Consider the following 26,681-nt stretch of genomic DNA (forward strand, 5'->3'; position numbering starts at 1 on the left):
ATCCTGAAAATAACCAATTTCGGCGCTAAGACCGAGAAGTAACTAGCTATTTGTTTATAATTACCTTCCAATTTAAAATCAATCGATTTCCAAAAAGGATTCAAAACAATTTTCAATGTTTTCAATCACGCACTTGCCAATTTCTATAATTCATTACACCAACCCCCTTCCCCTCCGCCCACACCCTAACCGCACCCCCCAGGGCCCTCAACGCTCTGCGGGCGCGCTTCTCTCAGCACTGCCTAAAAGGCGCTCGCGCGCGGGGCTGAGCTTGGGCGCGAACCACTTGCCTACTCTCGGTCGCCGCTACAGCTGAAGCGGTCAACCAATGGCTGCCTTCTCCCGTACTCATTGTCCCGCCTTCCAGTTCCACAGAACCCAATAGGAATGGTCGTCTGGTGCCAGAGACCAATGGCAGATTGGGGGGCGGGCGTCATTGGCTGCAGTCGTGCCGCAGTGCAGTATGGTCCTCCATCTCCGTTACCCTGGTGCCGAAGTAGCCGCGTCGCCACCGCCAGGGAGCTGCGGTCCCCGCCCCTACCCTGGCCGTGTGTTCAAATTTCCCGCACCCCGGCAACCTCGGCGCCCGCCCCGCAATCTTCGCAGCAACCAGGCACCCACTCTTCGGCGGCTAGACGCCGAGGCCTCGGCGGGAAGTTTGGTCCGCGGAGAGAAGGCAAGGAGGCGGGACGCCGCGTCGGATCTGAGGAGGGGCCGGGGCGGGTTGGGGGTGGGCTTTGGTGTGGGGGTGGAGACTGGAGTGCTGGGGTTGCGAAGTGAGGCTGGGACTGGAGCGTGGGGGGCTGGCTCTTCGTGGATGGAGGCATGCGAGTGGAGTTGTTAAAGCGGGGGAGGATGAGAGGATTAGGGGTAGGGAGGGTTTGGGGACGCGGGGAGAACAAAGTCGTGGGAAAATAAGTGAAGAGCTCGGCAGCGGGGAAAGTACTGGGAGGAGGGGAGGTAGAGCTACAGGTGGGGAATTGGGAAATTAGGAGGAGACGGAGTTGTAGAAGGTTGCTTATTGGAATCTGGAAGAGGAGGAAGGGAGCTCATTGCAGGAGGATCTAGAGAAGGGGTTAGGAATGATTAGGAAACCCTAAAGGCCTGTGGAGACTGAAGATGGGAGAGGAGGGACAGAGCCAAGAAGGGGAAGGAGACTGTGAAGCTTTCGGTATCTCTGGGAGAATAAATAATTGGAGATTAAAGACATTGTGGTTAGAGTGGAAAGGCCCATTTGTCCTGGCTGTGAAATTTTTGCATGTTCTTCAAGGATGGGATGAGAGGAAAGATGTTTGGCAAAAGATGCGCCTTCTTGGCATAGATGAGTCGGAGTGCTCTGGTTGATGTTCTTCGTTGGCAGGACCAAAGGATATAGTGTTTCACAGTGGTGAAGATCATGGGCCAGGTTCATCTGAGTTTAAACCCCTCTCATTCACTTTGTGACCTTGGACAAATTACTGACATCATTAGTAACAAATTATTGGCTAGTAACAAATTAGTAGGGGCATATATATCTTTTCCATTTGGAAATGGGAATAGTAGATACTGTTGTGAGGATTAATTTATTGAGATGTTCGTACCTATACTTAGGTAAATGAAAAAAATTGGGTGGTTCTGTTAAAGTGGATTTGTTCTTGGAATTTGGTTTGTGTCAGCAATTCGATGGGCTGCAATTACTGGGGATTTTCTTAATCTTCTGCTTCTTGGATCCTACTCTTAAAGTCTGAGGAATGTTTTGGCCCCTCTCCCTAGGAAAGTACACTTGGGCACAGACATGTTTATGCTGGTCCTTTACCTTCAGTTTAAGAACTTGGATTAAATGTATCTTTGGGATCAAAAGTCATAATTTAAATGATTTTTATGTATTTATCCTTTTTGGCAGGAGGGTTCTACATGCAATTTTGAAAAAGGGTATAGTTCTGGAGATCTTTATTATTTTAATTCGTATTTTTTCAAGTTATGTTTCCACATTTGAATTTTATATTATTATTCTGTTTCACTTTGGGCTCTTGTTCCTTGTTGACTTGTATGTTTATCCAAATGCACAAAAAGAAATAACAGTTTTTGATTTTCTGAACTGACAAAGCATCATTTTAAATATCAAAAAGTAGTTGGTGATTTTGGAAAAGAGATCTTTCTTTTTTTGTCAGCGTCACATCTTTTCTGTCATGCAGTCATGGAATAACATAAGACACAGAAGAAGTCCATTCGAAGATGCTCCTCTTGGGGCACCTGGGTGACTCAGTCTGTTAAGCTTCTGATTGATTTCGGCTCAGCTCATGATCTCCAGGTGGGGAGATTGAGGCCTGCATTGGGCTCCAGGCTGGGCATGGAGCCTGCTTGATTCTCTCTCTCCCTCTGCCTCCCTCTCCTTTCTCCTTCCCGCCAAAAAAGAAGATTGCGCTCTCTCACCTGGTTCTTCTCCTGCCTGTTATCATTGATCTTCTTTGCGGGATGCTCCTCCGCCTCTGCTCACCATCTCATTATTGCATTTCCTCATAATTTAGTCTTCGGCCTCTCTTTACTCTGTGCTCTTTTCTCGGCTGAGTTCATCCTCAGGCTTCTGGTTGTCTTGGCTTCCACCATCTATATTTTATTAATGCACAATCACTTTTTATCTCTGTCCTGGAACTCTTGAATTAGCTCTAAATTCATATAGCTAATTTTTGGTTTTTCCACATAGATTTCCCACAGGCATCCTAAACTCAGTGTGTCAGATACGAAACCATCACATTTCCCCACCAAACCTGTCCTATTGAATGGTACCATATTTACCCAATTCTGTAAGCCTGAAACTTTGGAATTCAGTCTCTGAATTTGGAAGAATTTGGAATTCTTCTCTGTTCTTATAGTCCACATATAATCTGTCATCAAGTCCAGTTTGTTTTACTTGATAAACATTTCTTAATTCTGTACTCTACATCTCTAGGTGCCCTCTGTTCAAAGCACTATCATTTAGCACCTGATTTCAGGACCAGCTGGTCTTCTGCATTTAGCCTTATTGGCCCTCCAATTTTTGGGCTGGAGATTGGTCTTAGTAAATGTCAGATCTGATCATTTTAATCCTACTGAAGATCCTTTTTTTCTAACCACCTTCTTTGTATGATATAAAGATCCTTCTTATAATAGTCTCTTCCGCTTGATCCAGTCTCATTTACCATTTTGTCACTACCCCCCCAGCCAATGCAGTCATTCTAAGCATTGTCTAAAAGAAATATAATGTGAACCATACATATAATTTAAAACATTTTTCCAATAGTCACAGGAAAATACAAACAGGAGAAATTAATTTTAATAGTATATCTTATTTAACCCAGTACATCCAAAATAATATTTTAACATGATGAATATTTAAAAACATTGAGATAGTTTATGTTCCTTTTTTATGTACTAAGTTGTCAAAATCCCATGTGTATTTTACACTTACCACGTATCTCAATTCTGACTAGCTACATTTCACGTGCTCAGTAGCCACTGTGTTTGGATAGCACAATTGTATACTATTTGCAGTTTGACGACATGCCTCACTTATCTCATGCCTTTTACTTTTGCACATGCTGCTTCCTCTTACTGAAATAGGGTCTTCTGTCACGAACTGCATTCTTTTACTAACCTCATCTACCATTACTCCCCCCTCCACCAAAAAAATCAACCCCAAAACACACATACTTGTGTTTAACCTCTGGTAATACCTAAAGACTTAATTTACGCATTATATCCTCTGGAAGTCTTCCCAAATTCCCTCTGTCCTCTAAATCTTAGCTTTAAGTTTACTTAGCCTACTTTACTTTTTTTGTCATTAGTACTTATACTCTTGCATTATATTTTTCGTCTTGCGTTGGAGTTTCTTAATTGTAAGGTGTCAGTTGTACCTTTCTTATTTTTTGTATCTCCATTCATAGTTTGGTGGCTGACATAGGTGTTCAGTAAATGCCTTATGCATGCATGTATGAATGAATATTCTGTGATGTTTTCATTTGACTAGACTTTGGGAATGCATATTGTAGTTAAGATGCTTTAATTTGACCCACTGTTTCAAAATGCTGTTTAAATGAAGCTGATTATGCCTTAAATTTTAAGTCTAGCGTATATTGTGATCTGACCTGAAGTCCAGGAAACCATACTTAAAATCTAAACATAGTTTGATTTTAAAGCAAGAGTAGGTGTTGTGTAAATAAAGATAGGATAAAGAAATGCTTAGGAATATCCTGGAACTTATGGGTAGAAGAGTGGAAAAATGACTTGGTTTTATCTGTTTCTAATAATTTTTTCTCCTTTATAGGAGAGAAGCAGTTGCAGTTTTAAATGCAACAAAATTGTTTTTATCTTTGTCTCATCTTCAGTTATTTATATTCCTTTTTGAGGAGAGAGATCTCCTTATTTATACCTTTCTGTCTTAGTTTATTTTTATTTTACTCATCTAGTTGTTGTGTGAGCTCTTGCTGGGAGTAGAGGTAGCCATGCAACAATGTTTTATACGAAGAAGCTGAACATAGGGAAATGACAGGATATGAACAATTCTTCGATTTTATATAGTTTTTTCCCTTAAAACTAAGAAGCTTTCTTAAAGTCATATAAATCAGGTAATCATTATGCTATTCCATATATGGTAAGCTTTCTAGCTTAGACCTACTTTTGATTCATTTGAAACTGAATATAAAGGAGGCATTCTGGTGCTGAAGGGGGTTATGGTCATCTTTTTTCTGACTTGTTATGTGTGACCTATACTATTTGGGATTTTTTTAGAAAGCAGTTTATTTTTGGATGAAAATTGAGTGTTAGATTTGCTAGTTTTCTTGCATTGCCACAGTAGCACTTCTGGCCATTTTTAGAAAATAAACTATTCTTAGGAACTGAAATTGGGCAAGACTTGTAGGTTTTGTGGGGTATTTTTGTTTGTTTGTTTTTGTTTTTTGTTTTTTGTTTTTTTGCTTTTATCCAGCTACCCTTGTACAGATAAGGGAGACAGATGAACAACTGTTAGTAGGTTTATTCTCCATCACAAAGAATTAACTTAAATTAGCTGGAGAACTGTACATGAAGTATAAATCTTCAGTATTTACCTAGGTAACTTTTTTCTTTTAAGAGAAAAATAATATTTATTCGTTTAGTAATATTGTGACTAGCTTATACTAGTCAAATGGAAAGTATTGTTGTAAGTACAGGTGAATTTTATTTTGTCTGAAGCCCTATTAGGTCATCTCAGTTATTTAAAATCAACTGAGTTAGAATATTCCAACTTCACTGTGGTACTGGCTCTGAGCAGACTTTTTAATTAGCTAACTTTCTTCCCTTCTTAGGAATTTTAGAGATTTAAGTCTTAGTTATTTAAAAGAGGGAAAATTTAACATTTCCTTTAAAACAAAAAGACAAATTTTATAGAATGAAATTGTTAACGTTCCATTTGGAATAGCTTGATAGAATAATTATTCATTCCATAACAAATTAGTGAATGGTGTTGTCCACGGTGAACTAGATGGACAAGATTTCTGTTCTTACGGGTCTTCTATTTAGTAGGAAGAGAAAGATAAATGTAAGATTATTTCTAATAGTAACAAGGTCTATGAAGAAAATAGTGATTAAGATAGAGTGACTGGGCTTATTTTAATAGAAATGTCAGCAGAGCCATCTTTGAGAAGGTGACATTTATGTTGAGGACAGGATGAAGAGAAGGAGCCACCTTTTAAAGTTCTAAGAAGGGTCTTTTAGGTGAAGGATGCAGCAAGTACAAAGTCTGTGAGTTGGCGACAAGCTTGGCATGTTGGAGGCATGAACATGCCTCCGCTTTGGCTGAAAAAGTATGTGAGTGGCATGAGATAAGGATGGAGAAGTAGGCAGAGGGGCCAGATCTTGTATAAGTTTCCAGGTCTGGTTGAGGAATATGATGGCTGTAAGAAGCCATTGAAAAATATTAAGCAGGAGAGCAATGCTGTCTGATTTGAGTCAAGTATACTGCTTCCTCTGTGGAAGCAAGGATGAAAGCAGGATATCATTTAGGAGACTACTGCAGAAGTTCAAGTGAAAAAAGATGGTGGCTAGGACTAGGGCAGTAGCAGTGGGAATGATAAAAAAGAAAATTAATGTGGAATGTATTTTGGGAGATAAAACCATCTGGTTTCACAGATGGTTAGGGTGTGGGATGTGAGGTTAAGAAGGAATCCAGGATGATCCTTAGATTTGTGACATGAGTAATTTAGTAGATGGAAGTGCCATTTAATGAAATTAGAAAAATAGGAAAGAGTAGGGGTAGAAAGAGGACAAATTATGATTTTGGTTTTGGACATGTAAGTTTGAAATGATTTTTAGATACCCAGGTGGAGTTGTCACATTTGAAGGTGGATATGTGAATTTGGAAGTCAGAGTAAATTAAGTCTAGATGAGATCACCTGTGGAGTGGGTATAAATGAAGAAAAGAGAGCCAATATGTGGTGTCTTGGGTATTCCAACATTTAGAGATAAGGAAGAGGAGGCAGATTCAACAAAGTAGAGATAACATTCTAGATTACTCTTCAAAAGAGATTTATTGGAAAATTAGAATAGAGCAACTGGGTCATAGATGTATTAGGACATGGAGTCAAGCAACAGCTTTATTAGAGCGTCTTCGTTGGTAGGAATGATCCTGTACAGAGTACAGTAGCAGGGGCGCAGTCCTGAGATGGAGAGAAGATATGGGAAAGGAGACAGAGAGATACGGAGATATGGTGAAGGGCTTAGCTCTGAAAAGGAGCAGAAATGCTTCTTCATTTTAGTGTCAGGAAGGCAATAATATGGGATAGAAGCAAATGGAGATGACTTCAAAGATGAGGTAGTTCTCATCTGATTGTTGACACTGAAATATCTAATGGGTTACAAGAGAAAACTTGTACAGGCTTACCTTGTTTAATTGCACTTTGATTTATTGTGCTTTGCAGAAACTGCTTTTTTTTTTTTTAATTTGAAGATTGGTGGCAACGCTGCATTGAGCAAGTCTATCGATGCCATTTTTTCTAGTAGCATTTGTTCACTTTTTGTCTGTGTCATTTTCTAAATTCTCATTTCAGACTTTTTCGTTATAGTATTTGTTATGGTGATCTCTGATTAGTTATCATTGATGTTACTATTGTAATTGTTTTGGGGTGGCATGAACTGCACCCATATAAGACAGTGGAGTTAATTGATAAATGTGTTCATTCTGACTGTTCCACCAACAAGCTATTCCCCCATCTCTCTCCTTGTCCTTGGGCCTTTCTATTCCCTGAGATATGACAAGATTGAAATTAGACCAATTAATAACCCTATGATGGCTCGTAAGTGTTCAAGTGAAAGTCAGACATCTCTCACTTTACATCAAAAGCTAGAAATGATTTAAGCTTAATGAGGAAGGCATGTTGAAAGCCAAGATAGGCCAAAAGGTAGTCCTGTGCATCAAACAGCCAAGTTGCAAGTGCAAAGGAAAAGTTCTTTAAGGAAATTAAAAGTGCTACTGAAATGAACACATACAGTAAGATAACAAAGTGAAACAGCCTTATTGCTGATATGGAGAACGTTTTGGTGGTCTGGGTAGAAGATCAAACCAGCCACAATAGTCTCGTAAGCCAAAGCCTATTCCAGAGTAAAGCCCAAACTTTCAATTCAATGAAGGCTGAGAGAGGTGAGGAAGCTGCAAAAGAAAACTTGGAAGCTGCAAGAAGTTGTTTCATGAGGCTTAAGGACAGAAACCTTCTGTGTAACATCAGAGTACAAAATGAAGCAGTAAGTGCTGATATAGAAGCTACAGCAAGTTATCCAGAAGATCAAACTCAGATAATAAAGATGGTTGCTTCTCCAAACAACAGATGTTCAGTGTAGACACAACAGCCTTCTATTGGAAGAAGATGCCATCTAGGGCTTTCGTAGCTACAAAGGAGAAGTCAGTGCTTGTCGCCAAAGCTTCAAAGGTCAGGCTGACTATCTTGTGAGGGGCTAATGCAGCTGGTGACTTTAAGTTGAACCAGTGTTCATTTACCATTCCAAAAATTCTAGAGCCCTTAAGCATTATGCTAAATCTACTCTGCTTGTGCTCTATAAATGCAACAACAAAGCCTGGATGACAGCACATCTGTTTACAACATGGTTTACTGAATATTTTAAGCCCTCTGTTGAGAACTGCGCAGGGGAAAAAACATTCCTTTCAAAATATTACTGCTCGTTGACCACACACCAGGTCACCCAAAAGCTGATGGAGATTCATGTTATCATGCCTGCCAACACAGCATCCATTCTGCAGCTCATAGATCGAGGAGTAATTTTTACTTTCAGGTTTTCTTATTTAAGAAATACATTTTGTAAGACTGTAGCTGCCATAGGTAATGGTTCCTCTGATGGATCTGGACAAAGTAAATTGAAAACCTTCTGGGAAAGATTCACCATTCTAGATGCCATTAAGAACATTTGTGATTTGTGGAAATAGGTCAACATATTAATATTAATGACAGTTTGGAAGAAGTTGATTCCAACCCTCGCAGGATGACTTTGAGGGGTTAAAGACTTCAGTGGGGGAAGTAACCACAAATGTGGTGGAAATAGCAAGAGAACTAGAAGTACAGCCTGAAGATGTGACTGCATTACTGCAGTCTCGTGATCAGACTTGAACAGAAGAGGAGTTGTTTCTTATGGATGCCCAAAGAAAGTGGTTTCTTGAGATGGAATCTCCTCCTGGTAAAGATGCTGTGAAGATTGTTGAAGTGACAGAAAGGATTTAGAATATTATAGAAACTTAGTTGATAAAGCAGTGGCAAGGTTTTAGAGGATTGACCCCAATTCTGAAAGTTGTTCTGTGAGTAAAATGCTTTCAAGCAGCTTTGCATGCTACAGGAAATCATTCATGAAAGGAAGAGTCAATGAATGAGACAAACTTTATTGTCTTATTTTAAGAAATAGCCACAGCCACCCAGCTTTCAGCAACCATCACCCTGATCGGTCAGCAGCCATCAACACTGTGGCAAGGCTCCACCAGCAAAAAGATTACGACTCACTGAAAGCTCAGATGGTGATTAACATTTCTTAAGCAATGAAGCATTTTGAAATTAAGGTATGTACATTTTTTAAAGACAGTACTCTTGCACAGTTAGTAGACTACAGTATAAACATTCATATGCATTGGGAAGCCAGAAAATTCATTTGACTATTTTTATTGTAGTCTTTGCTTTATTGCAGTATTAACTTTATCGTGGTGGTCTGGAACTAAACCTGCAATATCTCTGAGGTGTGCCTGTGGTCCATTTCAAGGCTTAGTACCTTAACTCTGTCGCCTTAAGTAAATTGTAATCTTGAGGAAGTCAGTTTGTTTTCCTGGGTGTTAGTTTCCTTACTCTATTCAAAGAAAAAAGTGATTCCCCGGGGGGTTCCTTCCAGTGCAGAGTTGGTATGTAATCTTATTAAGCTATACTACTTATTTTTATTTGTTTATACTTTTTTAAATGAAGTCCAATTGACACACGTTACCTTAGTTTTAAGCATACAGCATAGGGATTTAACAGCTCTGTAGGTTATGCTGTGCTTACTGTAAGTGAGGTTACTGTCTGTCGCTGCCAGTTCACCAATTTACATTTCTGCCACAAGTGTGTGAAGGTTCCCTTTTCTCCATATCCTCTCCAGTATTAGTAATTTATTCTTTTTTTGGTACTAGCCATTCTGAATGGTGTGAGGTGATACCTATTGTGGTTTTGATTTGTGATCTGATGATTAGTGAGGTTAGGCATCTTTTCTTTTGTCTGTTGGCCATCTGTATGTCTTCTTTGGAAAAATGTCTATTCAGGTTCTCTGCCTACTTTTTAATTGGATTGTTTGTTTTTTGGTGTTGAGTTGGATAAGTTCTTTATATATTTTGGATGTTAACCACTTAACAGAAGTGCTGGGTTGCCTTTTTTGTTTATGGTTTCCTTTGCTGTGCAAAAGTTTGAATTTTGGTGGAGTCCCAATAGTTTAGTTTTGCCAAAATCAAGAGTCAGATGCTTAACCAACCGAGCCATCCAGGTGCCTCAGGTAGTTCTATTTTTAACTTTTCGAGGAACTTCCATACTGTTTTCCACAGTGGCTGTACCAGTTTGCATTCCCATCAGCAGTGCAAGAGGGTTCTCCTTTCTCCACAACCTCACCAACACCTGTTGTTTCTTGGGTTTTTGATTTTTGCCATTCTGACAGGTGTGAGGTGATATCTCTTTGTAGTTTTGATTTTCATTTCCCTATCAGTGATATCGAGAATCTTTTCATGTGTCTGTCGGCCATCTATATGTCTTTGGGAAAATGCCAAGAATATGTTTTCTTTAAATGTTTGGTAGAGTTCACCTGTGAATTAATCTGATCCTAGATTTTTGTTTGTTGGGAGTTTTTTGATTACCAATTCAATTTTTTACTAGTAATCCTTTGTTTAGATTTGTTATTTCTTCATGATTCAATTTTAGAAGGATTGTATTTTTTTTTTGGAAATTATCCATTTCTTCTAAGCTATCCAATTTGTTGGCATATAATTTTTCATAATACTTTATTATAATTCTTTGTATATCATTTGTTCTTTTTCTGATCTTGTTTGTGTGTTCTCTCTTTTTTTCTTGGTGAGTCTGGCTAAAGGTTTATCGATTTTCTTTGTTTATCTTGTCAAAGAACCAGCTCTTGGTTTCATTGATATTTTTTCTTTTCTTTTTTTTTAGTCTTTATTTCACTTATTTTCACTCTGATCTTTATTATTTCTTTCCTTCTTGTTTATTTGAAATTTTGCTTGTTGCTTGTGTCCCAAGGATTTTAGACTGCTGTGTTTTCATTTTCATTTGTCTCCAGGTATTGTTTTATTTCCTCTTTGATTTCTTTATTGACTCATTGGTTGTTTAGCATTTATTTATACTTTCTTTTTAAGATTTATTTATGCTAGAGAGAGAGAGAGTAGGGGGAAACGCAAGGGGAGAGAATCTTCAGGCAGACTCCCCAATGAGTGGGGAGCCCAGATGCAGGGCTCGTGAGATCATGACCCGAGCCAAAATCAAGAGTTAGACGCATACTGACTGAACCACGCAGGCGCCCCAGTACTTTATAAAAAAAATTAATATTTGTTGTTTTAGTAGTTGTCTTATTTCGTCCTTATTTCTTCCTGTTTCTTTTAATCTAGTATTTCATGTCTTTTGTTTCTAACTTGTTACTTTTTGTTTGTTTGCTTATGTGAACTGTTTTTCTGGCAGTACTATTAGCCAGGCTACAGTGTTTCCACAAGGTCTAAGTACTAATTTTTTAAAAGTGAATTTTCACGTTTCTAAGTGTCTATTCTTCGGGAAAGCTTAGATCATTGAGTGCTATATTTTCTAAGGAATATTTGTTTTCATGAAGAATTCTAACATACTGCGGGATGTTACAAGTTTATGTAGGTTAGAAATACCCACCTTAGTTCAGAATAGATCCTAAATCAGAAACTGAACAAAGATACGAAATTGTCTAGTATTTTAGGGGTTACTCTTGTATTTTTTGTCACTATTAAAGTTTTTTTTCATATAATTAACAGGTAATATTTTTAGGGAATATATAAATGATATGTACATAATATATTATTTCTTTTTCTTAATTGTCTCTGTTTGATGGAAGAGCCAGACCCTGCCCTAAAACAACTCACAGTGTATTCTTGCTCAGATTGCTTTCCTCATTGTCTATAATGGCATCTGTACTGTCAGTAATTTTTGTTGACTGAATTGGTGCATGAATTGAATAGTAGTTTCTATTCCCAAAGTAGGACTTTGGGAAAGTGATTGCTTATATCAAGTTGTCTTAAAAGGGTGAGAATAACTGTTTGAAATACTGGTTTTAAAATATATTTGTTATTAAAGATGTAGATTTGTGTTTTTCTCCTCTCTTCTTGAAGACCACATTAAAAGTATATTAAAGCAACAGAATGAACCTATGACTTTGAAGGGATATTAGGGTACTCTCAGTAGATAAGACATCACAGCACATTTCTGAAAGAGGAAAAGAGTAATGATAGATGAAACACATTGAAACAGAGAAAACTGTGTCTGAAAATATTCAAGAGAGAACTACAGCAAAGAAAGATTTAGGTGTATCCAAAAGAATCTTGGAGGATCTTAGAATTTGAAAAGTCAGAGAGAGAGGATAATTGAAAATGGGAAGGAAGAATAGTTGAAAAACTTTGTAACAGTTATGCCTCCTTTCCTACCCAGTCCCATACACAGTGACTCAGTGTAATAGTCCCTGCCCTTCACCACTCCCTTTCTTTCCCATCAAAAGATACAGAAGTAATTTCTTCAGGAAATCAAAATAAAGACAACCTTAAAAGAGAAATAGAGTTGCCATGGTGGATATTTGTATCTGGAGATTATCCCTCCTAATTCTAGCTTTTAGGGAGTCCCCTGGAAAATGGCCGATTCTCTGCTATTCCTAAAGCGAAGTGTACCTGTCAGGAAGCCCTATTCATAAGTACCTGTTTTCCATTTATTCTTTTCTTTTTCTCTTTTATATATCAATGGACAACTGAAAATTACCTTCAAAGAAATAAAACCATATATAAATGAAAAGCCAGTGGTAAAGAGAAAAACTCTCACCAGGTGAGAGTTCCTGGATCAGTAGAGACTTTAAAGCAAATAAAATGTCTATTTAATATTCTCAGAGAAATGAATATATATTGCCTGAGTAAAGCAAGAACAGGAGAATTTTTTTTTAAAAAGTCAGAACAAGAAAGAATTCTTGGAAATTAAGGTGTTTGCACAGAGTAAACAAAAGCACAACAACCCTGGATAGTTAAAAGATAAATTGGGTGAAAATAGAAAGAGCAGTCTGTTACTTAGATGGTAGAGGTCTCAAAAAGAATAAACAGGAAAGTCAGTTATCAGAAAAGTAACATAAAAACATTTCTAGTGCTTAAAGATACTTGTTTCAATATTAAAAGAAAGAGGAAAATAACGGGGCAACACAATCAGTGAAAAAAGACACCTACACATGTCGTGGGATTGCAGTATAAGAGGAGGGAAAATCCTAAAAATTCCTAGGGACGAAAAGCAAAAGATAACCTGTAAGGGAATGCGAATCAGATGAGCGTAACTAGATGAGCATCAGACGTAAACTCCGTAATGGCAGGGATTTGTGTGGTGGTTGTTTTCATTATGGTTACATGGTGAGAGCTCAAAAGAAATACATGTTGGTTAAAAGAAAGAGTGTACCATCCTGCAAGAACCTCTGAGGGTTTAGAAGACAGTGGAATAGTGTCTTTAAAGTTCTGAGAAAAATAACTTAGAATGCAGAACTTATGAAAACTACCAAATTGGAGGGCAAAATAAAGACATTCTGGGGCATACAAGGACACAGAACATTTATCTCAACCTATTTACCCTTTCTGTAGAAGTTATTTGAGGATATGGGCTAGTAAAATGATGACCAAAACTAATAAATATGATGACATGAGCTATTAGAAATGGTGGATTAACTCAGAACTATAAAAATGATTCAGAATGACAGTGGTACCACAGGTCTACAGAATAATTGGTTTAAATTAGAATCAGAAATGATTGTTCTCCAAGAAAAATGTTTTTAAGAGAAGGAATGGAATGCATTTCAGGCTGTAGATAGAATGACTGGCAAGCTAGGTAAATATTAGTGATATAAGAAGGTTCTTTTTTCTTTTCAATAAGAAAAAAGGACAAGAAAAGAAAAAAGGACAATTAGGAATTCCAAGAAAAAATGTTCCATAACTAACAAGTCGTTGTATGTTGCAACCATTTAAAATGAGTCACAAGTTAAATCCTCAATTTCATAGTCTTTTTTTATAATAATTTTTTGTTATGTTAGTCATCATACAGTATATCCTTAGTTTCTGATGTAGTGTTCCATGATTCATTAGTTGCGTATAACACCCAGTGCACCATGCAATAAGTGCCCTCCTTAATACCCATCACCAGCCTATCCCAATCCCCCACCCCCCTCCCCTCTGAAGCCCTCAGTTTGTTTCCCAGAGTCCACAGTCTCTCATGGTTCATTCCCCCTTCTGCTTACACCCCCTTCATTCTTCCCTTCCTTCTCCTACCGATTTTCCTATTTCTTATGTTCCATAAATGAGTGAAACCATATGATAATTGTCTTTCTCTGCTTGACTTATTTCACTTAGCATAATCTCCTCCAGTCCCATCCATGTTGCTGCAAATGTTGTGTAATTGTTCTTTCTGATGGCTGCGTAATATTCCACTGTATAAATGGACCATATCTTCTTAATCCAGTCATCTGTTGAAGGGCATCTCGGCTCCTTCCACACTTTAGCTATTGTGGACAATGCTGCTATGAACATTGGGGTGCATATGGCCCTTCTCTTCACTACGTCTGTATCTTTGGGGTAAATACCCAGTAGTACAATTGCTGGATCATAGAGTAGCTCAATTTTTAAGTTTTTAAGGGACCTCCACACTGTTTTCCAAAGTGGCTGTACCAACTTGCATTCCCACCAACAATGTAGGAGGGATCCCCTTTCTCCACATCCTCTCCAACAATTGTTGTTTCCTGCCTTGTTTTGCCATTCTAACTGGCGTAAGGTGGTATCTCAATGTGGTTTTGATTTGAATTTCCCTGATGGCTAATGATTTTGAACATTTTTTCATGTCTCTGTTAGCCATTTGTATGTCTTCATTGGAAAAGTGTCTGTTCATATCCTCTGCCCTTTTTTTGATTTGATTATTTGTTTCTCATGTATTGAGTTTGAGAAGTTCCTTGTAGATCTTGGATACCAGTCTTTTATCTGTAGTGTCATTTGCAAATATCTTCTCCCATTCCGTGGGCTGCCACTTAGTTTTTTTTGACGGTTTCCTTGGCTGTGCAGAAGCTTTTTGTCTTGATGAAGTCCCACAAGTTCATTTTATCTTTTGTTTCTCTTGCCTTTGGAGATGTGTCATGAAAAAAGTTGCTGTGGCCGATGTCAAAGAGGTTGCAGCCTATGTTCTCCTCTAGGATTTTGATGGATTCCTGTCTCACATCGAGATCTTTCATCCATTTGGAGTTTATCTTTGTGTATGGTGTGAGAGAGTGGTCGAGTTTCATTCTTTTACATATAGCTGTCCTATTTTTCCGAGCACCATTTACTGAAGAGACTGTCTTTTTTCCACTGGATGTTTTTTCCGGCTTTGTCAAAGATGAGTTGCCCAAAGAGCCGAGGGTCCATTTCTGGGTTCTCTATTCTGTTCCATTGGTCTATGTGTCTGTTTTTGTGCCAGTACCGTGCTGTCTTTGTGATCACAGCTTTGTAGTACAGCTCGAAATCCGGCATTGTGATGCCCCCAGCTTTGTTTTTCCTTTTCAACAATTCCTTGATGATTCGGGGCTTTTCTGGTTCCACACAAATTTAAGGGCTGTTTGTTCCAGTTCTTCGAAAAATGTCATTGGTATTTTGATTGGGATGGCATTGAAAGTGTGGATTGCTCTGGGCAGCATAGACATTTTAAACTATGTTTATCTTCCAATCCATGAGCATGGAATATTTTTCCCTCTTTTTGTGTCATCTTCAATGTCTTTCAAGAGTGATTTGTAGTTTCTAGAATATAGATCCTTTACGTTTCTGGTTAAGTTAAATCCGAGATAACATATGCTTTTTGGTGCTGTTGTAAATGGAATAGATTCCCTAATTTCTCTTTCTTCAGTCTCATTGTTCGTGTATAGAAATGCAACTGATTTCTGAGCATTGATTTTGTATCCCGCCACGTTACGGAATTGCTCTATAAGTTCTAGTAGTTTGGGGGTGGAGTCTTTTGGGTTTTCCATATAGAGTATCATGTCATCTGTGAAGAGAGACAGTTTGACTTCTTTGCTGATTTGGATACCTTTTATCCCTTTTTGTTGTCTGATTGCTGTTGCAAGGACTTCTAGTACTATGTTGAATAATAGTGGTGAGAGTGGACATCCTTGTCGTGTTCCTGATCTTAAGGGAAAGGCATTCAGCTTTTCCCCATTGAGAATGATATTCGCTGTAGGCTTTTCATAGATGGCTTTTATGAAATTGAGGAATGTACCCTCTATCCCTACACTCTGAAGAAAGGATGCTGTATTTTGTCAAATGCTTTTTCTGCATCAATTGAGAGGATTTTCCTTTTTGATGGGGCCTTTGCCTGGTTTGGGGATCAAGGTAATACTGGCCTCATAGAATGAGTTTGGTAGTTTTCCTTCTGTTTCTATTTTTTGAAACAGCTTCAGGAGAATAGGTATTACTTCTTCTTTGAATGTTTGGTAGAATTCCCCGGGGAATCCGTCAGGCCCTGGATTCTTGTTCTTGGGGAGGTTTTTGATCACTGCTTCAATCTCTTCATAATTAATCGGTCTGCTTAGATAATCAGTTTCTTCCTGTTTCAGTCTTGGTAGTTTATAGGTTTCCAGGAAGGCATCCATTTCTTCCAGGTTGTTTAATTTATTGGCATAAAGCTGTTGATAAAAGTTTCTAATGATCCTTCCTATTTCATTGGTGTTGGTTGTGATCTCTCCCCTTTCATTCATAATTTTATTTATTTTGGTCCTTTCTCTATTCTTTTAAATAAGTCTGGCCAGTGGCTTATCAATCTTATTTAGTCTTTCAAAGAACCAGCTTCTAGTTCTGTTGATCTGCTCTACTGTGCTCCTGGTTTCTAATTCACTGGTCTCTGCTCTAATCTTGATCAGCTGCTTTCTCGTGCGTGGGTTAGGCCTGTTCTTCTGTTCCAGCTCCAGCTTCTTGAGGTGAGAATATAAAAACTGCATTTTAGATTTTTCTATTCTTTTGAGTGAGGCTTGGATGGCTATGTATTTTCCCCTTAGGACTGCCTTTGCAGTGTCCCATAGGTTTTGGACTGATTTGTTTTCATTCTCGTTGGTCTCCGTAAATTGTTTAAATTGATTTTTAATTTTGTGGTTTACCCAGTCATTCTTGAGCAGGATGGTTCTTAGTTCCAAGTGTTTGAGTTTCTTCCAAATTTTTCCTTGGGATTGAGTTCCAGTTTCAAAGCATTGTGGTCTGAGAATATGCAGGGAGTAATCTCAGTCTTTTGGTATCGGTTGAGACCTGTTTTGTCACCCAGTATGTGGTCTATTCGGGAGAAAGTTCCATGTGCATTCGAAAAGAATGAGTATTCTGTTGTTCTGGGGTGTAGTGTTCTGTATATATCTATAGGTCCATTGGTCCAGTATGTCATTCAAAGCTCTTGTTTCTTTGTTGATTTTCTACTTAGGTGATGTTTATTGCTGAGAGTGGAGTGTTGAGGTCCCCTACTATTAACGTATTTTTATCTATGTGTCTCTTTATTGTGGTTAAGAGTTGGCTTGTGTATCTAGGTGCTCCCCTGTTGGGGGCATAGATATTTATAATTGTCATATCCACTTGTTGGATACATCCTTTAAGAATAATACAGTATCCTTCTGTATCTCTAACAACAGTCTTTAGTTTAAAATCTAATCTGTCTGATATGAGAATTGCTACCTCAGCTTTCTTTTGAGGTCCATTGGCATGGAAAATGGTTCTCCATCCCTTCACTTTCAGTCTGGATGTATCTTTAGGTTCAAGATGAGTCTCTTGTAGACAGCAAATGGATGGGTCATGTCTTTTTATCCAATCTGCAACCCTGTGGCGTTTTATGGGAGCATTTAGGCCATTCACATTGAGAGTGATTATTGAGAGAGATGATTTTAATGATGTCATGTTGCTTGTGAAGTCTTTGTTTCTATAGAATGTAAATTTCTGTTCTGTATCACTCTTGGGCCTTTTTACTTTTATAGAACCCCCCTTAATATCTCATGTAGGGCTGGTTTGGTGGTTACAAATTTGGTCAGTTTCTGCTGATCCTGGAAGGTCCTTGTCTCTCCATCAATTCTGAATGACAGCCTTGCTTGATAAAGGATCCTCGACTGCATTTTCTTCTCAGATAGAGCTTTGAAAATACCATGCCAACCCTTCCTAGCCTGCCAGGTCTCTGTAGACAGGTCTGACGTTATTCTGATATTTTTACCTCTGTAGGTAAAGATTTTCGTCCCCTTTGCCGCTCTCAATATTGTATCCTTGGATCTAATATTAGCGAAATGCACTATGACGTGACTTGGTGTAGGTTTGCCGTGATTGACCTTGGGAGGGGTTCTCTCTGCCTCTTGGACATGAATGCTTGTTTCCTTTGCCAGATTAGGGAAGTTCTCAGCTACAATTTGTTCAAATATCTCTTCTAGACCTCTCTTTCTCCATCCCCTCAGGGATGCCGATGTTTCTGACATTGGAACGTTTCACTGAGTAAGTAATCTCCCTTATTCTACATTCTTGAGATTCGATTTTTTTTTTTGAGCCAAGTTTCTGTTTTAACTTTCTCTTCTTCCATCCCATCCTCTAATTCACTAATTCGTTTTTCTGCCTCATTTACCCTGGCCGTCAGAGCATCTAGTTTAGACTGCAGTTGATTCATAGTATTTTTAATTTCTGCCAGATTTGCTCTCATTTCTGCCCTTAGAGATTCTATATTCTTGTTAATATTTTCATTAATATTTTTTTCAAGCCTACAACATCTTGACCATTGTTACTCTGAACTCCATTTCTGAGAATTTGGTTATATCCATATCCATAATTTCTGTGGCAGAGGCCACAGTCTCTGTCTCCTTTCTTTGCTGAGGGTTTTTCCTCCTCCTCATTCCGATGAGGAGAGGTTGCGGGGTTGCCCAGAGCCCAAATTATTGACCACGACCCAGACAGTGTGCACTTGTTTTCTAGGGACCTTAGGGATGTGGGCTTCTTGATTTTTCAGCCTGCCTTCTGGGGGAGGGGCCTGCTGCTCCGATACTCAGGCAACCCTGTTTGGGTAGAGTCTCTGCGTCCCCTGTGTGGGGGGATGGGGATGGGCACACTGTGAGCCGGTATTTCCAGGCTTTTGTTCTCTGGCAGCTTTCCCTGGCAGTTTGCTGTGACTCTTCTGAGAGTCAGAGCAGCAGTGGCCGTATCCTAGCCTCTGTGTCAGAACGGATAGATCGCAGTCCGCTCTCTACTGAGCTCTCTTGGCCACTTTAACTCTGTTTCTGTCGGTGCTGCCAAAAACCCCACAGGGTCCGGGGTTGTGTGCACCACAGTCGCTCTCCCAGCCCTCACTTCCAGGGCCCGCACGTCTCTGTCCTTTGTGCTTCTAACACCACCAGCCGCCCCGGTTCCACGCGTGCTCCCGAGCTCCCTGTTTCAGTGTGGTGCGCGCTCCAGAGCACCTGCTCCCAAGCTCTTGGTTTCAGTCTAGTTCGAGTGCTCAATCGGGAACTCCGGTTTTCAGTCCGGTCAAACGCACGTTCCTGGGCTCACGATCTCAGTCTGCTTTCTCGAGGGTGCCGGTCCGTGAGTCCGGCCTGCTCCCCAGTACAGGTGGCTACTGCTTCCAGGTGCCTGATTGCGGTGGTTCCCTCCCCCTTGCATTCATCCTTGATATCTGTGCACGGATTCACGGCTCCCCGCTTTGTACCTCAATACTCAGCGCTGGAGATGTTCATTTGTAGGGATCCAGATGTATCTTCCTGCATCTCAGGCTGATTTTGTGTGTGTTCAGGATGGTCTGGTAGATATCCAGCTCGACTCAGGGGACCAGCTGAAAAAGGGGTCCCCTACTCCTCTGCCATCTTTTCCTCTCTCTCATCTTTCATAGTCTTAAATTGCTAATTCAAGAAATACCATAAGAATGAAAGTATAAGCCACTAAACTAGCTATCCCAGGGAGAAGTACTTGAATAAGGGAGCAGTGGATGTTTCCTCTTTTTTTTTTTCTTTTTTTAAATAAACTATATGCATATATTTGTGGCAGGGGTGGGGAAGAATGAGTGCTAGTGCATACGAGATGAATGGCAGGTAATGTTTTGTGGGGTCTGTCTTTTGCAGTGAAAAGTTAGGTGGCAACTCTGATTAAGATGGAACTGGTCATAGGGAGCTATTTCTGCTATATGCATATAAACAAATAATCCTTATTTATACCATATGATCAGCTTTTAATTATATTGTAATTAAAACTAAGTCTTTGACAAGGACTATCAATCAATTTACTGAGCATCTTGTATGTTTGAATTGTAAATGTTGATTTTTACTGAGTGCTTATTGTGTCATAGTTATTGAATTATCCTATTTAACTGTCACAACAATTCTCTAAGGAAGTTACTATTATTATTCTCTTTAAAAATGAGATCATTGAGATTCAGTGAGCCAAACATCATTATGTATCATTTTTAAAAATTAAAATTCGACAATATTAAAAATTATACTTCAGTCACATTTGCCACATTTCAGGGGCTCAGTAGCCGTATGTGGCCAGCTACCATACCAGATAGCACAGATTATAAAACATTTCCATTCTTGCTGAAAGTTTTTTTGGACATTAAGTGTTTTTTCATTAAGTGTTTAGTTTGTCCTTTTACTTTTTAAAAATATGAAACATTATATATACAAATTTGTAATCTTTTTTGATAAATGGTAATATACATGCTTTGTCCATATTCCTTTTCTTAATATATTGTGGAGATCACTCCAGACTGCAGAAAATACACAGAGGTAGTGCTCATTCCTTTAGAAGCTTTATAGTATGTTGCCAGTTCCTTTTTGATGGTCCTTCTGATTGTTTTAGTCCTCCAGCACTGTAATACTGCTGCAGTGAACAGTAGTAGTGTTGCCTGGTACGTACGTCTTTTGCTGTATAGTACTAGAACGACTATACTTGAATTACTAATTTTGTCAATGGGATTTTGTTTTTTTCTGAATATTAAAAATAATTATTCCAATTAAAAAGGTAAACCAATTTTATTTTATTAGAAAATAAAAATACATAGAGAAGAAAATCATCTAAAATTCATGTTGCACAGACACTATTTTGTTGTATATGTATCTCGTGGTTTATAAAATTTTTTCAGTTTCTGAGGGAAGAATATTCAGTATTTTCAGTATTTTTTTCAATGAATATGTATAGCTGAGATCATATTGTATTCACTAGCTTGAAGTTCCTCTTTACTGTAGTTCTATAAACATTTCCTCTGGTAACACAAACCTTTTATAAGTGTTTCTAACAACAGCATGATGTTATGCTGTATTGATTTTTACAATATTCTTAATTATTCTGCAATTGTTAGACATTTACATTGCCTCTGTTTTTAAAAAAAATTGTACTGTAGGGGCACCTGGGTGGCACAGTTGGTTACCTGCACTCTCTCTCTCTTTCTCAAATAAATCTTTTAAAAAAAATTGTACTGTATAAACATTGGTACATAACTTTCCCCCCATTTTTAGGATTATTTTCTTATTATTTAGGAATGGAATTATTGGATCAAAGGTTAAAGTGCAATTAAAGTTTTAATACATCTTGCCAACATTTTTTCCGAAAATCCTGTGGATTTTCGGAATGCCTATCTTTTCTTGATAGGCATTCTAGCAGCATTGAGTGTTGTTTTGAAAAAATCTTTGATAATTGGTAAGTTTAAAAATTGTGTCTGAAGGGGCACCTGTGTGGCTCAGTCAGTTAAGCGTCTGTCTGCCTTTGGCTCGGGTCATAATCCCAGGGTTCTGGGATCAAGCCCCACGTCAGGCTCCCTGCTCAGCAGGAAGCCTGCTTCTCCTTCTCCCTCTCCCTCTGCCTGCTGCTCCCCCTGCTTGTGCTCTCTCTCTCTTTCTGCCAAATTAAAAAAAAAGTGGTATCTGAAGTTGAATATTTTTATGTGCCTATCATTTGTATTGTCAGCTGTGGGTCTTAACATGTATTTGCCCATTTAACTTTTGATCTCATATTTTTCTTATGAGGTGGTATGAGTTATATATGTTAAGGATGGTAACCATTTTTGTGTCATATTGCAGATGTTTTTCATCAGGTGTTTTAATTTGATTAATTTTTTTACATACTTTAGTTTTACACTTTGATGTAGTTAGGTTTTTGTTGTTGTTCCTATTAGCAGGCTGGCCTTAACCACCCCCTGCCTCCCCAGAAAAGAAAAAAATGGTGATTTGATCATTATACATCTGTCAAAAATCAGCATTTGTCTTTATTATAAATCTTAAGATTCAGGGGAGTCAAAGTCAGTTAATTTTTATTGAAAAACAGTTATATGTCAGGCATTTTACATGTTCTCTGTCCAAGCTACAACATTCTTTTCCCCACATACGATAAACAACAGTGTGTGAAAATATAGGTAAATTGAATTACAGCTTCTTTTAAAAATTATAAGCAGTGTATTATTTGCTTTTAGTATCTTTCATTGTAATTAACCGTAAAACCTATTTAACAAAATATAATGAGTTTCCTTTCCCCTTCCTTAATTGTAGGGGCAAAAAGTGTATCTTCTCATTGCTAATGTGCTAATCTCTACTACAGATACCTAGAGAAAACAAAGTGCAGACGTGAATATTATCACCAGGATCTGAAGATTCTAAACATTGCTCTTCAGGCTTGTCATGGAGTTTTCTGGAGAAAGGAATCTGTGAAATTATGTGAATAGAGACTATTTTCAAAACCATGGGGGAAAGAGAAAGAAGTCCAGATAATGATCAAGAAAGTAAGGCAGGCAAACACCATTACTCTTATCGCTCATCTGATTTGGGAAGTACGCCACAGTCTTCTGGCCGGTCATCGCTGGTCAATTCTTCTTCGCCTACGAGTATTAAGGGAAACAATCCTAAAAGACAAATTTCAGATAGCCAAGTGCATCATCAAGGTAAGCATTCTCTAAGAGTCCAGGGGACCTAGAAGACTCATTTTGAGTGTTTAGGAAAGTTGTACGAATGCAACTTCTATTACTGTGTATATATTGATATGTGCATGGAAATGGGCTGATCGACGTTTTGAATAAGATGTATTTTTGTATATGTAGTTATATATATTTAGTTGTATATATAGTGTTATATATAGTTGTTGCCTATGGTGCTGTGTATTATCCTTTGTTATAATCAAAATCATACTATATACAGAAGAAGGAACCATTAATAAGCCTTCTCATTTTGTTCTCTTCTTCCTAAATAAGTGTTTGTCTTGGTGTTTCTGAGGTACTGTAAAGGCAAAAAAAAAAAAAAATCACAAAATCTTTATACCTTTTTAAATCTTAACCTCTAAAAAGCAGCAAAAGACATTGCTATAAATTAGTTAAGGGGCATTTTTATGGAGAGAGTAAAATTACTTCCTCTAGGTTACACCGTGCTTACTGCAAAAGTTCAAATTAAATCTAGAAATGGAATTTGGGACTTGGGACTTCCACTGTTTTCTATAAAACTGTGTTATAGTGGAAACAAGATTAATCATTAGAAATAATTTATCTTATTAAAATGTTCCTAGTTTGAAACTACATATTAATATATATTTGACAAGGCAGTGTTCTAGAAATCTCTTCATCTTAATAAATTTCTGGTCAAAAGATGCCAGATGTACTTTAGTAACAAAATATCTAAGGACAACCATAGAAAAATACACCATAGAAAATTAGGCTAAGGTAAATGAGGTAGTTATAGTATACATTAATGAATGCAGCACAATTATAACAGCACTAGCTTAGAATGATTATAGAGTTTGGATTGCAAGGCAGAGAGGGGTCAAATTGGAAGCCGAAAAGGAAAACAGGGGTCAGGTCATGAGACACCTTGAAACCTATAATAATATATTGGCTCTCCTTTTCTGTGGGGAAATAGTTAGCTACTGAACAGATTTAAGCCAGGGTATAATTAAATTTGCCTTTATAAATTTTTACTTTGAAAAGTAATATTTGCTTTTAAAAATTGTGGAAAGAATATGTTACTTTTGAAAGCAACCCTCTTGTGGACCTCTGATCTAACTTCCCAGGAATGTCCATTCTTATAACAATTGGGTGCTTTTTCTTTTTCTTTTGCTTGTACAGTGCTGTAGGTTTTTGGTCTTTTCCTCTAAATCTGTCTCAGTGTGAGCCTCTTGTTTTGATTTTGTGGTATTAAACTTTTGCTGTCTAATTAAGAACAAATGGACTGTAGGGTTGAACCTTAGAAAATGCCTATTTATTCCTAAGAAATAACTTACATATTTGGGGAATTATTGGTGCTATTGGTAGGAATACTTTAATTTTTCACCACTTCCCCAGAAGCAATTTAGGAGGCCACCTAATTAAGGAGTCAGAAATTCTTAAACCTTACCTTATTTAAGAAGATAATTGAGAAAAAGCTTTGAAAAACCGTTCCAACATCACCCAGAAAATTTCAGTTATTATCTTCAGTCTGACTTGTACTATTTTCTGCTTTGTATTGTCTTCTGAATTAAAATCTGTGGTAATTTGTCTACCTTAGATCAATCAACAGGACCACACCTATTACAGTTAAACACCTTAGTGTTAAACACTGAATTAGTTTCTTTTTAAGCTGGCAACCACGAGTGTACCGGTAAACTAAGGACAGAGCAAATGTGATTAAAACAGTATCTTAAACACTTGAATTTGTGGATTTGCATGTTTGATAGCATATTCTTCCTTTCTCTTTTTAATTTTCAGCATATCTAATTATTTTTAAAAATAAAATTGTTGCTTTATCAAAAGTTATGTGCATAATGATAAAATGTGATAGTTTAAGTTATACATGTTTATATATTACCTGTTATATATTTATTATATTTCATGTTTTATCAATAGTATAAACATCTTAAGTCTTTTATAGATGCATAATACATCTTTACATGTTTTTTAAAGGGGTCATATTTTATTTTTATCACCTGAAGGAAGAAAAAAAGCAACATTTTCTCACCCTCTTTTCATAGTGACTTAACAGGGGTAGAAGAAGAGTGATAACACATGACAGTCATCTTTTCTCTTATTAGCACCGTATTTCATCTTGATAGTTTTAAAAATGAAAATAAAGTAAGCTAGGAAATATTTTTGAGTTCAGGTTAAATGTACTTCGTATGATCAGTTTTTAGTCATGCTAACAGAACATGCTAAAACTAAATGTTAAGATTATTAGGATGTGAAAAAGTTGGTTTTGGAAGCCCTTCCTGTCTGACTGAACATTTGAAGTAAGGTATTAGTGGAAAATTCTATCCTGATTCTTATATAGGTCTTAACTTTTCAAATAAAATAAGTTTCTATTTGTATGAAATCTTGTTTGCTGAGAAATATAATTTTATAATCATTTTTATGTATAAAGTTTTTGTCATTCCAAGAATTGAGTCCATATTCCATAAAAGTATATGGATACCAAAACTGTTAACTCAGTATGTGGGGAAGGAAAGAAAATCGAAATGATGGATGCCCCAATTTAAAATTGGAGCAGTGCTGTCCGGGGGAAATACAATGCAAGTCACAAGCACAGGCCACACATGTAATTTCATATTGTCTGATAACCACATTAAAAAAGAGAAACAGGTATAATTAATTTTAATAGTATATTTTATTTAATCCAAAATGTCCAAAATATTTTTATTTTAAAATGTAGTTAATATAAAACACTGTGTTTGAAACATTATGCATTTTTTTTAACTGTTTGAAATTCAGTATGTATTTCAGTTATGGCATACATATCTCACTTTGGACTATCCACATTTCAAATCTCTCAAGCCACATGTGGCTAGTGACTACTACGATATTTGAGGGTGTAGTTCAAAGTTGTAGGCTTTTCCCCATTTCTTATTATTACCACTTCCTTTTGTGTGTTCAAACAGTTATAGAACTGAAATCCAAAACATTGGAGTCTTCCATTTTTTTTAGATGAAATTTTGTAATGTAAATTGTAAATATTACTTGTTACTCTTTACTTGTTTACATAATGGAATCAAGGTATCCATGGCTGGAGAGAGGGTAGGGAAAGGTTGAATTTTCTGGTTTTTCTTTTTTTTTTCCCTTCTGGAATGCATTTCCTCCATGGAAAAAATGCAGTCACCTTGGAGATTAAAGTTCATTATTCTCAACTGTGGCAGACTTCCAGATGTCTCTTTTTAAAGGGCAGGGGCTTTGTATATTGGGGCCTAAGTTTAATGAACTTTTAGTAAAACTAATGACATTCCAAATTTTTGTGAAATGTTATTTAATATGTACAGTTTAAAGATTTCATATGCCTGTATTTTTTAGGGTGTAGGTTTTTTTTTCATCTTGTTCTCAAATTATGTCAAATGTTTTTGATTTGAACCTCACACAAAAGAAAGCCCCCAAGCAAGCATTTAAAATCACATCTGTACTGCTAAAAGTGTTTTTCATTTTCAATCACTGATAAGTGGGATTAAGTTCTTATTACTGACAGAGAATATTTGTGGAGAACTTCCTGTTTTACATTCATTCTTTGTTTAATCCTCACAACAACCTAATTATGTTTGGTGGTGTTATCCTCATTCTATGGGTGGGGAAAATAGACCTGGAAAGGTTTAGCTAAATTGCCCAAGGAGTTGGTAAGTGGTCAAAGTCCCAAACCCAAGTCTTCTTGCTGTACAGTGTGGTGTTGTCTTGTTTCACCAAATAAAGAAAAAGAGTTCTAATTAATTTAGAGAAAACATGTATTTCCACATTCTAAATTATAATCCCAAATATCTTGGCATAAATTACTTGACTATCACAGTATTTTGTCCAATGTTTATTAAGCCCCATGCTGATGCTGATGATGCTCGTGTTCGAATTCTGGCTGGCCATCTTATCTATAAAGTTAAAGATGGTAAAGCCTGATGCTGCCATTTTTTAAAGCAATGTAAAATAATTTCCTGTAAACCATTGGGATATCTTTTGGTACCAGTCAGAATATTCTTGACCTTCCTTAAA

The 26,681-nt window shown here is 37.4% G+C and overlaps 1 protein-coding gene across 2 annotated transcripts in view; it reads left to right on the forward strand.

Annotated features, from left to right (window-relative positions):
• The first annotated feature begins 451 nt into the window (after window positions 1–451).
• Window positions 452–26,681, forward strand: part of LCA5 (lebercilin LCA5) — a 69,472-nt gene continuing 43,242 nt past the window's right edge. The window contains exons 1-2 of one of the 2 annotated variants that reach the window (XM_087856928.1): window positions 452–676; window positions 22,307–22,646. In XM_087856928.1, the coding sequence (XP_087713054.1) occupies window positions 22,448–22,646 (199 nt within the window). In that variant the 5' untranslated portion in view covers window positions 452–676; window positions 22,307–22,447. Of the gene's footprint in view, window positions 677–5,093; window positions 9,050–22,306; window positions 22,647–26,681 lie in introns of those variants that run through there. The other variant, XM_087856929.1, reaches the window with a different exon arrangement.

Source organism: Ursus americanus, chromosome 29 (assembly GCF_024610735.1).
Source record: "Ursus americanus isolate L20-20 chromosome 29, mUrsAme1.1.p, whole genome shotgun sequence".
Taxonomy (NCBI): domain Eukaryota; kingdom Metazoa; phylum Chordata; class Mammalia; order Carnivora; family Ursidae; genus Ursus; species Ursus americanus.